This window comes from Camelina sativa, chromosome 5 (genome assembly GCF_000633955.1).
Source record: "Camelina sativa cultivar DH55 chromosome 5, Cs, whole genome shotgun sequence".
Lineage (NCBI taxonomy): Eukaryota > Viridiplantae > Streptophyta > Magnoliopsida > Brassicales > Brassicaceae > Camelina > Camelina sativa.
Window position 1 is genome coordinate 9199118 of NC_025689.1, and position 14928 is coordinate 9214045.

The 14928-nt window shown below is 38.1% G+C and overlaps 2 protein-coding genes across 4 annotated transcripts; both read right to left on the minus strand.

Moving 5' to 3' along the window:
* On the minus strand, positions 3923-6497 carry LOC104786298. 3 transcript variants are annotated; one of them, XM_019245795.1, is made up of 2 exons: positions 5939-6497; positions 3923-5780 (listed from the first exon to the last, which is right to left on the minus strand). In XM_019245795.1, exon 2 carries the CDS (start codon positions 5677-5679, stop codon positions 4165-4167), a length of 1515 nt encoding a protein of 504 aa, XP_019101340.1. In that variant the 5' UTR covers positions 5680-5780; positions 5939-6497; the 3' UTR covers positions 3923-4164. The 3 variants fall into 3 exon arrangements, with proteins under 3 accessions (XP_019101340.1, XP_010509964.1, XP_010509963.1); XM_010511662.2 differs by having other exon boundaries at positions 3923-5819; XM_010511661.2 differs by having other exon boundaries at positions 3923-5823.
* Positions 7503-10305, minus strand: LOC104786299 (receptor like protein kinase S.2). The gene has a single exon (XM_010511663.2). It carries the CDS (start codon positions 10163-10165, stop codon positions 7616-7618), a length of 2550 nt encoding a protein of 849 aa, XP_010509965.1. The 5' UTR covers positions 10166-10305; the 3' UTR covers positions 7503-7615.

The following is a 14928-nucleotide window of genomic DNA, read 5'->3' on the forward strand; positions in this document are numbered from 1 at the left end:
AGGTACGCGCTTGGCGTGCCAAGGAATCCGCACGAACATTAGCGTTTCTTGAAATTAAATATAAAGAAAAGGATAAAAATTCTTCTCTATCCATCTTGATGTCCTCCAGGTAAGTCGCGAAGGCTGGCCAATCAGAAGGAGAAGACACCATCTTCACCAAATCGGAGCAGTCCGTATAGAAGGCCACGTCTCGGAAATCATGTCCAATCATACACCTCATCGCCCAGAGAAAAGCTTCAACTTCGGCATGTAGTGGTGATAGACTTTGACGGAAACTCCTAGCGCCCATCAACGGTGTCACAGCCTGGAACGAAGTACAAAGCCATCCAGCACCTGCAAATTGGTCTCATGCTTTCCAGGAACCATCTATAAAACAACGGTTGCCCGAAAATACGGACGGGAGTGAATTTGAATTCTCTCGACCCGATGAAACTACAGGGATAGGGCGAGAGATGTCTGCATCATCCTCCAATTGAGCCTGCTGCCACCCTGTAGCTTCTCCTTCTGCAACCCTAACAATATCCTCTGGTTTCTCCACAATATCTTCAAAAACTCGTGCATTCCGGGCTTTCCAAATATACCACATGAGCCAAGGAAAGGCTTCAACATGAGCCCCTGGGTTATGCTGTCCTAAGAAGTGATCCACATTTGCATACACCGACTCTGTCGGAAAGGATATTGGGCCTACCGGCACATGGGCTAAAGCCCATACCTGACGACCTGGGTGACAAACAAAAATGGCATGATTTATTGTCTCCTCCTCCGCTCCACATCGAACACATCCTAAATCACATGCAATACCACGACGTCCCAGATTAGCCGAGACCGAAATACAACCAGATAACACCTGCCACATAAAATGTTGAATTTTTGGAGGACAACGGACCCGCCAAACACTAGCGAGAAGGGGTGTTATGTCTGGCCCAGAGCCACGAGCCATGAAAGGCTGATTTACATCAAGTCGTGCTGTGTGATACCCCGATTTAACTGTATATCGCCCTGATTTCGTGAAATGCCAACCGAAAGGGTCTCCCCTTTGGTTTCCTCCCAATGGTATAGCCTGGATCAAATCCACATCAAGTGGATCAAAATGCTCATGGAGCATGTCCAGCCGCCAAGTGTTTGTCTGATGATCAATTAAATGATTCATTTGAAGAGAGAGGTCCTTTACCGAGCCCCTACTTAAAGCTGGTCTCGGGGATTGAGCTGGCACCCAAGGATCAGACCATATAGAAATGGTGTCCCTGGAACCAACCCGTTTAATAAGTCCTTTATTAACCAGAGAGCGAGCAGAACATATACTTCTCCATCCGTAGGATGGGAGTAAGACCTAATAGGATACAAAGGATGTGTATTCCTGTAATACCTACTTTTAAAAACCCTGGCAAACAGTGAGTCCGGAGCATCAATCAGACGCCATAGCTGTTTAGCCAAAAGGGCCGAATTAAAGTCGTCTTACAAAAAATAGGCTATCATCTGCAAACAACAAATGCGTAATAGGTGGGCATTTATTTGCCACTTTTATCCCAGTAATAAGCTTGTTCATTTCTGCCTTCCTGATATTTGCAATTAAAACCTCTGTACATAAAATGAACAAATAGAGAGATAAGGGATCCCCCTGCCGCAACCCCCTCTGAGGAATGATCAAGCCATTGGGCTGGCCATTGAGGAGAACTCTATACTCAACCGAAGAGACACAAAACATTATCCACGATACCCATACCGCTGCAAATCCCATTTTGTGTAACAAAGCCGCAAGAAAGTCCCACTCAACCCTATCATAAACCTTACTCATATCTGTCTTTATTGCCATAAATTTCCCTTTATAAGACGGGTTGGTACGCAACCCGTGAAACATCTCTTGTGCAATAAGGATATTATCTGAGATCAATCGGCCAGGAACAAAAGCCGATTGGGTCTCAGAAATAACGCCTGGTAAAACTCTCTTAAGTCGCTGGCACAGTATTTTTGAAATAATTTTATAACCCACATTATATAGGCTAATCGGACGCAATTCTGTCATCCTAGTTGGCTTTGCCACCTTAGGAATGAGACAAATATGAGTTCGATTAAGGCTCTTATCAAAAACTCCCTCCACAAAAAACCTATTAACCAAATCCACCAGATCCAATTTCACTATATCCCAGGCTTTCTGAAAAAACAAAGCGGTCATCCCGTCGGGACCTGGGGCTTTATCCGGGTGCATCATAAACAAAGCTGACTTTGCCTCAGCCTCTGTTACCGGACCTATAAGCCGCTCATTCTCCTCATCTGTAATTACCGGGTTTACCTCCCTCAAGATTTCCTCCAAATTGGCTGGATTTGTTGAAGTAAATAGTTCCTCGAAATATGCTACGGCCGTGTCACAAATGTCCCTATCCTCAGTTGACCAAATATTATTTTTAGAAAACAATCCGGTAATCCGATTGCGTGCACGTCGCTGCTTTGTTAGGGCATGAAAGTATTTTGAATTTTTGTCACCCAAGCGCATCCACTTATTCCGACTCTTTTGATACCAGTAAATTTCTTCATCCCCGTATGCTTGACGCAACCTATTCTGTAAATCGGAGATCTCAGAAGATGATATTGAATCATCCTCCAGAGCCACCCCTAATTGATGTTTCAAATCGTCAATGGTTTCCCTCCCAAAAGGAACTTGTGATTTGCGCCACTGGGAGATTGCCCTGCGGCAATTCACAATTTTATCCACAAAGGAATCTGAACCTGGGTCCAAATCCCTGTCCCAGCCCAAATTTATCGCATCCATCAATCCCGCCTTCCCAATCCAGCGACGGTCAAAAATAAAGGTCCTTTTCCCCCGCGGCCGCTTGGCACCAATATTAACCACGAGAGGCTTATGATCCGATGCTATCATCGGCAAATATTCAGTGACTGTGTCCGGGAACAACTCATGCCAATCTTCATTCCCTAACGCTCTATCCAAACGACAACGGATAGGTTTTTTGTCTCGCCAACCTCTCTAGGACAGACAATCACCAAGAGAGGGGAACTCCAAAAAACCACAATCCTGAATCATTCCATTAAAAGCGAGAAAAGAGGAAGGATGTCGTAACTTCCCCCCATGCTTTTCATGGTTCCCTCGCAGCTCATTAAAATCTCCAACCACAAACCAAGGAGAGGACCGAGTAGTACTAATTCGTACAAGACGTTCCCAAACCAAATCCCGATTCTTGGAAACTGGATCACCATATATAAAAGTTAAATGTATTATCCGTCCTTCAAAAACCGCTTCAATATCAATTAACCGATTAGACTCGAACAAAATCGTTACCTGAAAATCAGTTTGATTGTAAAAAAGGGCCATATCCCCACTACAACCAACAGGTTCAATTGTTTTTAGATTCTTGTATCCAAAATGACCCACAAATTTTTCTAAAACAAAGTGCGATTGTTTTGTTTCCATAAGGAATAAAAAATCAGGCCTATGTTTGATCCATAAATCCCGGAGATTACCAATGGTGGCCTTGTTACCCAGGCCTTGACAATTCCAACTTACTATATTCATATAAAAACTTTATACTTTTTGGGGGGGAAGCTGCCCACACTGATCTCTTCCCACCCTAAGGAAACGGAGACCATGACCCGACACACCACTAAACTATTGCACCCTATCCGGTAAAAATAAACACCCCTGAAATCCCATAAAATTATAAAGAAAATGGAAGGTATATATACACCCCATATAAACGTAAAGGGCCACAACCTTTGAACAACACCCAATATATTTAAGAAAGCCCAACCATTTGAGGCTACACCACCAAAATAATAAATCTGTATATTTGAAAAAGGAAAACATAAGCCCAATAAGGGTCCATGAACCGATAGTCACCTAAAACACACATTACAACACAGACCAATACCGTACATAACCAAATACCAAAATAAACATAAGAACGAAACATGAAACCAAAATAAGGGCCAACAGGTTTTATTAAATACTTGAATACCGGAAGAACAGCGGGTACAACCCAGAAAAGTACAAGACAAAAACAGCAATAACAACCAAAACATAAAGAGATTACAACCATATGGATCAACCATTGGTGCCTTATTCAAGCAAAACCGAAAAAGAGAAAACAAAAACCACCAAGGAGCCCAGACCAATACTCGCTCACCACCATGCTGCCCTCTACTTGCTACACATTAATTACCCGGATGGTGTGGAGGTTTTCCTCCTTGGTGAAGACCGACTTTCCCATTCAGTCCACCCCCTTTAGTGACAATCCTCTTACGCGGGGAAGTCAAAGAAACCATGTTCCTCTTTTTTGTGCTAGCACCTGGAAGAGAATCCTTTTGTTTCCCCACTTTGGCCTGTGCAGGAGGCACCAAACCTTCAACTGTTTTGCTCTGTGCCGTAACTCCAGAGACATCATCCTTATTACCAATAGCATCCTCATTAGAGACTTGATCAGAGTTTACCACCTCCTCAGTACCCTCATCGTCCTCCCCTTCCTCCGTTAATGAAATATCCTCCTGGGGAGACACCACACCTTGCTCCTCTATTATAGTGTCCATGAAACCCAGGTCTGGTGCATCCCTTGTCGGAAACCCCTGTCCCAACAGATTCTCGAGGTCCTCAGAAAAGAGAATCTCCTGTTGTGACAATTCCATAGAACTGGAAGCTGGAACACTGGGGAACAAATTCTTGCACACCCTTTTTTCAGTTTCCCGCACAGTAACCATATTGGACTCGCCCGATTGATCACCCACAGCTACAGCCACCTCACCTTGAGGACCCAGGAAAACATATAGCAGCTTCTGCTCAGAAGGAGAGAGACTGATTCCCACATTACTAGAAGGAGGTTGAGTTATACTCGGCTCTGAAACAACAACCTGAGAGGTTGTAGCAGGAGCAAGAGCAACAGTTGCATCCTTCTGCACAAACCTCCCATCCACAGAAGAATTCTTTTTACTCTTCCTCCACTTACTACCAAAACCCTGATTCGACCGATGATGCCCAGCCTGTTGCCCTACACCACGGCCACTTCCATGGGCAGAACCTTGAACAGACGCCCCTGAACCAGCACCATTTAGTCCCGAACCAGTAGCATGAACCCCACCATTCACCGTTGCACCCTTATAACTCTGGAGCTTATCGTCTTTTGTTGAATCAAAACCATTGTCAAGTCGATGCTTCCCCTTATCACCAAATAGTGGGCAATGGCTTAAATCATGGCATAAGCTGTGACAACGCCGGCAATACCCATACAGACGCTCATACCGCATAGAGATGGTTGTCTCCTCACCACTGTCAAACTCAACAGAGGCTTCAAAAACAAGAGGTTTGAAACCATTCAACAAAATCTTCACCCAACCATTATCCAGATCAACTTCCTCGACCTCTCCCAGATCAGCTCCAATAGTACGAAAACTCTCATCAGCCCAGAAATGCAGTGGGACACCCATTATACGAACCCAGAATTTAATGAGACAAGGGTATCGTGGATCCACCACCGGCTCCCATCGGACCAATGAAAGCATCCAATGATCGAAGTGGTATGGTTCCATCTTCAAAACCTCCTGAATGTCCTCCTCTTGATCAAAATCAAACTGAAAGCGCCCCAAACCGAGATCAGCCCCATCCACTCTCTCCTCCATCTTCCATATCCGGGGAAGCATGAAAAGCAAAGCTTTCATGTCCTGCATAACCGGATTCATGCACTGACCAATCAACGTTTTGGAATAACCCTCTATCAATGCTGTGTTATCAAAATGTGGGACCTTGATCTTCAGCTTGCTCCCAGAACCCGAAGAGCTCCCTGTCAAACCCTGAAGCATCAGACCACTTTGTGACATCCCTAGCTTCGGAAAACACACAGAAAGAGAGAAACCGAGTGGAAAAATCAAAAGATGGTTATACTTGAAAGAAACCCAAATAGCTCGCAAAATGAATGAATGAGGAGAGAAAAACACAAACCATGGGTAGTGTTTATAGTCCAAGGACCAAATCTCCTCAACCCAGAAATCCAGTTCCGCAAAGCTGGAAAAAATCCTCATCCCTTGAGAACCGCCTTTGAGATCCCCAAAATCACGACCCCGAGTTATTGCCCCTGACGAGACACATTCAGCAGAAAAAAACTCCAAATGAACCCGTAAAAAAGAACCCATGATTCCCTGAAATAACGCCCACTCCCACCAAATGAATCCAATGATACCGAGATCCTCGCAAACACGAAACCCATGAGAGCTTGAATTAATCGCCCGTATCACTCCCCATGAAACCAGAGAAAATCGAAGAAAATCCCTTATACTGTATCCAAATATCTGAGATCCCCATCGCAGATCCGCAAGATCAAAACCCCAAAAAACCAAATCAACCAGATAAAATCTCGAGACAAGATCCACCCTCATCAAAAGCCCAATCAAAAACCGAAATCAAAACCGATTCAAAAACCCTGAAATCCGAACTCCATAGATACGAGAGAGAGTTTTTCTCGAGCCTAGTAATGGATATTCCCAATTAGCATTATCAAAATAGAAAATTAGTCTTTGATCATTTATTTATTAAAATTACAAATTTAACCTAATTATTTTATTTTAGCAAAAAAAGAAAAATTTTAGCATGTTATTTATATTTAAAATTTATTATTGAACAACATTATATTACACAACATTCATCATTTACTAGTATTTGTTGTATTAAGTTGTTTTTAATCTTCAGTTTAAGTCATATCATGTGTTTTAAATTTAATTGGTAGCAATGATATTTTGTACTTTTGTTTGTATTGTCTATTTTCTATGTTATATATGTTAATTGTTGAATTTTAAAATTATTATTTATAAGTTTAAGTAGAAAATAATAATATTTAACTGTATTTAGATATAAAATATAAATCTATATAAATTTAAGGGACTGATTTGCAAATAAAAAAGCATAACTCCAAAATGGAGAAATTAATTAAAAGTCTCCAAATATAGAGACAAATATAGAGATCTTCATTTTAGAGATGGAAATGAAGTGGGGTTGGAGAAGCTTTTTATCTAAAATGAAGTTTAGAGGTAAAAATGGAGATGGGTTGGAGTTGGTCTTAGTAATCTTTATGATGATGACACCCATTGACCCATTTAATTTAATTTTTGTACCATTAACTTGTGTTCATGTGCATGGTTGCATACTTCTATATATAAAACTGTTTAATTTCATAACATAAAATATAATGGATTAAGACTAAGAAACTGAATCACGTTTCTGTTAGATATTTAGTGTAAACTATTTAATTCTATAGTTTCATATGTACTATACCATATATTTTCTTAAATTTTTACATTGATAGTTTTTAGTCTTACAACTTTCGATCTCAATCCAAGTTGGTCGGAGACTCGGAGTTAAGAACTTTCGTATTAACTAGAAGTCTTTATGTCTCACCTTAGAAAAAAAAGTCATGGTATTAGAGCTTTTGGATCTTAAACCTACTGTGCTATTCATTAAAAGTTGGAAGGTGTTGTTGTTCTTAAAATGGAGGCCGTCATTTCCGTGCAAAAGTATTAAACAGAAGTGAAATTCTTCTTTACTTACTATTTACTAAACAAAGATTAAAAAGAAGCAAATCTGAACATTCCAAACACTTGTGACTTGTCCTATCCTATACATTACTCAATGAATCCCAAGGGCCTGCATTTGTCTAATCATCAACATAGACGACTGATACATTTGCTTGCGGGTCACCTCACCTTCCTTTCCTCCTTCCTCTTTGAAGAACTTCTCACTTCCATCCAATATACTCACAACTTGGCTAATGCTAGGTCTTAGCTTTGGATCCGTTCTCGTGCAAACCAACCCTAACCGCAATACCCTCGCCACTTCTTGCCTCTCATCATCATACACATCATCCAAATGAATATCTGCAATCTCTTCCAATAGCTTTTTCCTGTTACTGACCACTTCGCGGATTCTCAACACCAAAAGAGCATCTTCTTTTTTCCTTTTGTAATCTACTGCTGGCTGACCCGTAACCATCTCTAGCACCACCATGCCGAAGCTGTATACATCTGCCGCGGTTGTTGCCTCTCCGGATTCCATGTATTCTGGTGCCATATAACCAAAAATCCCTTGCGCAGATCCTTTCTTCTTCGCAGCTTGATGAGCCTGGTCGTTCCTCGATAAAAACTCGGCCAACGCAAATCCGCAAAGCCGCGGATTCATATCTCTATCAAGAAAGATCGTCGAAGAAGTTATGTTTCGGTGAACGACTTGCTCGTCCCATTCCTCATGGAGGTACCGTACAGCACAAGCAAGCGATTTAATCACGTTGTACCTAATTTTCCATCGCAAACCAGAGTTTCCTGGTTTGTGGTTATGGAAAAGAAGATGGCTTAGCTTACGATTCGCGGAATAATCATATACTACAAGCATTTCTCCGTGTTCTGTGCACCACCCACGGAGCATAACGAGGTTACGGTGTCGAAGCCTGCCTAGGTTAAGCAGCTCGGTGGAGAACCGAGTTACAAGCGCCGGACATTTAGTCATACCGAGACGTTTCACCACAATATGCTGGTCCTGGTTCAGTAAACCGTAATAAGCCGTACCAAAATCAACCTCAGCAACGCGACGAGCGTCAGAGAAATTATCAGTGGCTAAAACGATGTCGTTGTACGATATCTCCCTTGGCGTGTCCAATACGAAAGCTTTAGATGACATCACTCGCCGGCTGTTGTAATTAAAATACTTGTTATCTCCCGTCTCCGCCGTCTGGTAGATAGAATCCTCGAGGGCAGTAACGTAATTTGACGACGGTGTTGACTCGGAAGACCCGTTGTAGCTAGTTGTGGAGTTGGTCGTGGTCGTTGTTCTGGTCGTCGTCGTGGTCCCCGAAGTTGAGGTTGATTTAAGAGAGATTAAAGGAATATAAAGAGGATGACTCTTAAACGAAGGTAACGCCGGTAAGTTACCGGAAAACTCGCCGGAAAGTGCTCCGATCACCCATTTCATACTGGGACGATGCGTTGGGTTGTTTAACGAACAGAGCAGAGCAAGATGAACCATTCTCATCATATCGGACTGTTCATAAGATCCTTTTGGTAACCTAGAATCTCCGGCGTCGAGTACTTTCCGGTTATCTGATAACCGCCGAACCCAATCTAGCAAAATGATTTTGTCCTCCGAGAAGGAAAGATCAACGGCACGTCTACCGGAAACAATCTCTAAAACCACAACACCGAAGCTGAAAACGTCTGTTTTAGCGGTGGCGATTGTTTTTTTCCGGAAACTCTCCGGCGGTAAGTACCCTATAGTACCACCGATCCGAGTTGAGTCCGCGACTCGGAACTGGTGGTTACGGAAGGAAGAAACAGAGTCGTAACTCGAGTCGTGCTCTGTTTCATCAACCTTGTGTTCTAACCACCTAGCTAACCCGAAATCTCCGAGCTTAGCGTTGAACTCAGAATCCAACATGACGTTGCTCGTCTTCACGTCTCTGTGAATAATCTGAGTCTCTAACTGCTCGTGAAGGTAGAACAACGCGGCGGCGAGTCCTTTTACGATTTTACCCCTCCGATCCCAATCCAACGGTTTAAAATCACAGTTCCTCATCTCCGGTCGTCGGAAAAGCACACGGTCTAAGCTCCGGTTAGGCATGTAATCGTAAACAAGAAGAAGCTCGTCTTCGTGTAGACACCAACCTCTTAACTTCACAAGATTCCGATGCCGGAGCTGAGCCACCGCAACAAGCTCCGCCGCGAACGTTTTCTCGAACTGTTCTCCTTTCTTCTCCGCCAAGCATTTAACAGCCACCGTGGTTCCGTCGCTCGGCAACACCGCTTTGTAAACACGTCCGAAACCGCCGCTTCCGAGGATTAGCTCGTCGCTGAATGCATTAGTTCCGATGTAAAGCTCAGAGTATCCAAAGATTCTTGGATTCTCGCAACCGACTTTGCTGGAGAGCTGAACACCTTCCATGTCAGTGAAAGATTTATTAAACTCCATCGAAATAGAATCTTTACTCTCGTTGATGCTACAAAGATTCAAGCTTTTCACTAATTTTGAGCTGTGTATTCGCCGGAATAAATCTCCGATCAAAGTCACGACTTGACGTCCACAGTCTCGGCTCTTCTTTTTCTCCTCTTCTTCAACCACCGCCGGTGGCTTTAACTCGCCTGATTCTGTCGGTAATACGAAACAGAGACGGTCCATTACCATAGGCGCCATGTGAATATGTGTAGATATCGAAATGTGAACTGAGTTTAAAGATAGGGGATGATAGTAATGCTTTTTATAACATTTTATTTTGGGGATCTATTTGACCGACCAAAATTGAATGATGGATTTTTGCCAGCAAGGATGTGTTTTATTTATAGTGTTTGTGTTTGTGTTCTTTCTAGAAATTTGTATCTTTTGAAAGTGTTACTCTATGTGTATTATTTGAAATATAGTTTTGAAAATTGGGATTGCATTAATTTTCAACAAGATTAGGTTCGCGTGGTTTGAATACAGCAAACCCTTTCATCGGGTTTGGTCATTTACGGGTGATGTGTCATGGCCCAGTATTTTTCCATTTTTTTGGATATAAAACTTATTTTCTTTTTGTTGTATTCTTGGCTTGGCTCTAATTGATTCTTGATTTTTCAACGAGAATTTTTTTTTTTTTTTTTTCCATTGATTTCGGAAAAATGATTTAACTACGAAATTGTAAATATGTACGAAAAGTTAAAAATATATTCATATTATATATGTACCGATGTACGCATGGAGAAAATGAAGACCGAAGAAGACTTTCAAATCGTGTCGTCGAGAAGAACATTGACGCGTTCGAAGACGAAGCTTTGTCTTCTTCTATTTTCTTTCCTTTTTCTTTTTCCTTCTCGTAACATAAATTCTAAAAAGCCTTTATGATGAATTGATGATATTACGAAAATTTAACAATGGAGAAATATAATACTTCCTCCATTTCAAAATATAAGATGTTTTGAGTAAAGTACGTAGATTAAGAAATAATCATTTTAAAAAAAATTAACCAATCACAAACAAGACTGCATAATTTAAAGTATTAAACTAATATAAAAGTTACATAGAAACTTGAAAACATCCTATATTATGAAATAAAAAAACTTCTCTAAACATCCTATATTATGAAACGGAGGGAATAACATTTATATACCTTTTTTCTTAATGGCAACAAGTGTTAACGTCTTTCTTAATAGTTCTGTATTTGTTGTATGAATCAATCAAGTAGCCAACAAAGATAACGAGCTTTTTTAGTGGAGTACTAGATTTAGACACTTTTTACGTCCGCTAATCAAAACATGTCACAACACCAACAACAATTACCTAGTATAAGTATGTAGTTTTTCTTAAATATAATGCTCCACTGGAATCAACACATTTGATAATATTTGTGTCAGGTTTTGATGTAATAGGATTGATAATCTAGTTCTTGAGATCGATGTTTGGAAAATTTTCCCGTGGCTAATTAATTAATTTGCCAATGTGTCTTTAAGACAGACTTTAGATAAAATTATATTCTCTCACATAAATAAGCAGATGACTGGTCATTGGTCAAGAGGCTTCTTGTTTTTCTTAATTTATTTTATAGACGTCCAGACTATTTTGGAGTCTGTTTTATATGCTAATTTGAATTTGATGATATTAATTTCCGAGTAGTCGATTGCGAATAATGTTCTAATTAGCAGCGTTTTGAGCCTGACTTCTATTAATAAAAAAATTAGGTATCATCGCTGTGTTTTATTTTTTGGACAAACCTTGACTATTCTTTTGGTGAACATATCCTTCCGCAAATAGATTTCGTAAATCTACCATATTGTATAACATACTAGTTTTCTTCCCAGCAATCAAGTAGTTCAGAAGAATTGTATGTAAATCTGGTGAGATTTTTATGTAGAGAATGAATCATATGACCAAATAACTTTACCGCAAGTTATAATATATAATATTAAATAATTTCGATTCATTTTGTTCCTTAAATTTCGATTGATGACATAAAAACTATTAAAAAAATTATTAATGGTCAAAAGGATGGTTAAGTTAGAGGTAATATGAGATGGCGCATGCCGACCTATTTTTAAGATGGAGATTTAGTTGTATAGTGTGATTGGTGAAAGAAGGTATGATAAGAGATTTAAATACAATATTGGTTAAAACAACAGAAAATGATATAAGTACTTTGATTACAAGATTATTAGTACTTTCATACAATTTTACTGAAAATCTTTTAGATATAGATTAATAAATAAATCTCCTATATAATAAAACAATTTTACTGAAAATCTTTTAGATATAGATTAATAAATAAATCTCCTATATAATAAAACGGAAGTATATAACTTTTTTGTAGATTATATAATATGGGTTATAAGACGAATTATTTGATTATTTGATATGTTATAAGTTATATGGATTGTAACCATTAGTTAATCTCTGATTTAAGATCCTGTAAAACAGGATATTCTAAAGAATAAAAGAAAATCTCCAAAGAATATTTAATTAACCATATATAGGCAAACAAATCTAAAAAAATAATTCTTCCACATATTAAGAGTGATTTCCGTTTATACTACAAAATAAACCGATCAATAATCTATCATTACCTTTTGATAAGGTATCATTTTTCGGTTCATGTCTTTTAATTTTATCATACTTATAATGATGATTATTATGTTTATACACATTATTACATCACAATTCATGCTGTAGTGCGAGTTAAAATATTACACGACGGGGTTATTTGACATGACGTGTTTGAGTAGATACTAATATAAATTTAAAATTTCATTAATTTGGTGTTACACGGATAAAATATCATTTCATTATTTTGTTAATAATTAATGTGAATATTAAATTAATAGACATATCTAATTAAGTTGATTAAATTAATACTGTAACAAAAAGTTAATATGCGGTATATTGTGGGTTGAGTCATAGAATTAACAATCAAAAACACAATATATAATTTTAAACACTAAAGAATTCAAAAAAAAATAACAAACAAATTATTATTTTTTTTATCAAATCACTTAATTCGTGGTGTACCGTGGGTCAAAATCTATACAAAATATATGTTATTTCCATAAGTCATATTCAACATATGATTTAATGGCATTGTGTTTCATCAAAAAAAAAAGAACTTTAAAAACAAATAAAATAATCACATATATGGTGCTTTAAATAAAAATTACAAAATAAACCAAATAAATTTCAATATGTGCTATAGCACGGTCTATCATATTTAACATATGATTTTATTGCATAATATTTTATTCACAACAATTTTTAAAAACAATCACATAAATTCTATTTTATATAAAAATTATCATATAAATAAAAGAATTTTTCCTAATCTAGTTTAATATAGTATTAACGTATTCTCAAAATGATGCCCATGATGGTCAAATATAAAGCAACGGCAACCGCTTTGATTCTACGTTTTGTAACATTAATGAACCAAAAGAGGCAAAGAGGCAAAGAGATATATATATAAGCACGTAACATACAGGCATCTTTAGTTGAGTGGAGGAAAGTGGAAGACAAACATGAGTAAGATGTTGATATAATATAGCAAATGGGAAGCTATATAGATGATGAAGAAGAAGAAGAAGTAAACATGATTATGATTTTTGATTAAACCCCAATATATATTATGGAATGGATTATCAATCAAATCCGCCCCAACTTCGACGTTTCATCTTTTCTCTCCGGATTTATGACATCAAAACAAATGTGATTATCTCCCAATCACTCCTGTCGAGTTCGTGTCTCTTAAATGATCAACAATTTATGAAAAAGAGAAAAGACCCCAAAGTCAACAATTTTGTACTATTTCTTTGGAAACAAAGACTGCGTTAAGTTCCAAATTTATATACTACTTCTTTCCTCTATTTCACTCCAATGATGGCAAGCTCTGCATATATAACATACTGTTTCTAGCATTCTATATATCTCAGTGAAGAATATTCATTCCTACAGTGGCGTGTGAAGTTATTTGGATGTAAATTAAACCAAAGATAACAAATTCAAGAAATTAAAGATCATATTGAAATTGAAGTGCAACACTTTGCTCTTTGAATATTTGACGCCACATCAAAAGTTGATTTGTTGGTTGCATTCACACATATTCGTACTGTGTTTATATTTTTATTTTGTAACAATTCAAACATATCAATAGATATTTGTTTTCTCATAAAGAAAATGTGTGATCTAAAAGAAAATGAAAAGCTTTGGTCGCCGCAACAAATGTCTGTTTAAAAGAGTTTCATTGAAATAAATTTGTTGTTTAGTACTAATTTATTTATTTTAAATTATTAGTAGTATTGGTTTATTTTTACCAATTATCAATGTGTTGTAACGGGAGAAGTTGACATATATATACACAGTTGGAAATTAGGAAAAACTTTTAAAGGATTGAGCAACGGACATAATGCCACCAATCACCATAAATGCGTAAAAGATAAGGGCGGCAACTTAAAAGAAAAAGGAGCTAATGAAGATAAGATTGCTACTTTTAATTCAAAACATTAGTACTCCATTGATAAGGACTTAAATTTAATTTAGTTAATTACCGAGTTTAACGTTTCTTTTTTCACTAAAAGAATCAGAAATTAAAATTAACCAGAGAAAAATATACTGTATATTATTAGGTTTGTTAAAACATGTTAGAAGAAGGTGTTAAAACATTTTAATTAGTGTATAATCATTATTCACCGCAACATCTTCAGTTCTGCATGGGTCTGAATCTGATAGACTATCTTACGGGAGCCCTCCTGATCAGCCCTGTAATTGTTTCTAAAATAGAAGACAATCCATCCTAGACCTTTTCTACGAAATCGAGTATGACAAACAAACAATATAAACATTTTGTAAACTACAGTATATGGAATATGAAAATATTCAAATTACTTTCAAGTTATTATTGTATATATAGTTGGTTTGTAATTAAATTTTGTATCTAGCTATTTACA

Bases quoted from the DNA above. Each gene is read 5' to 3' on its own strand.
- LOC104786299 (XM_010511663.2), bottom strand. From the start codon at position 10,165: ATGGCGCCTATGGTAATGGACCGTCTCTGTTTCGTATTACCGACAGAA.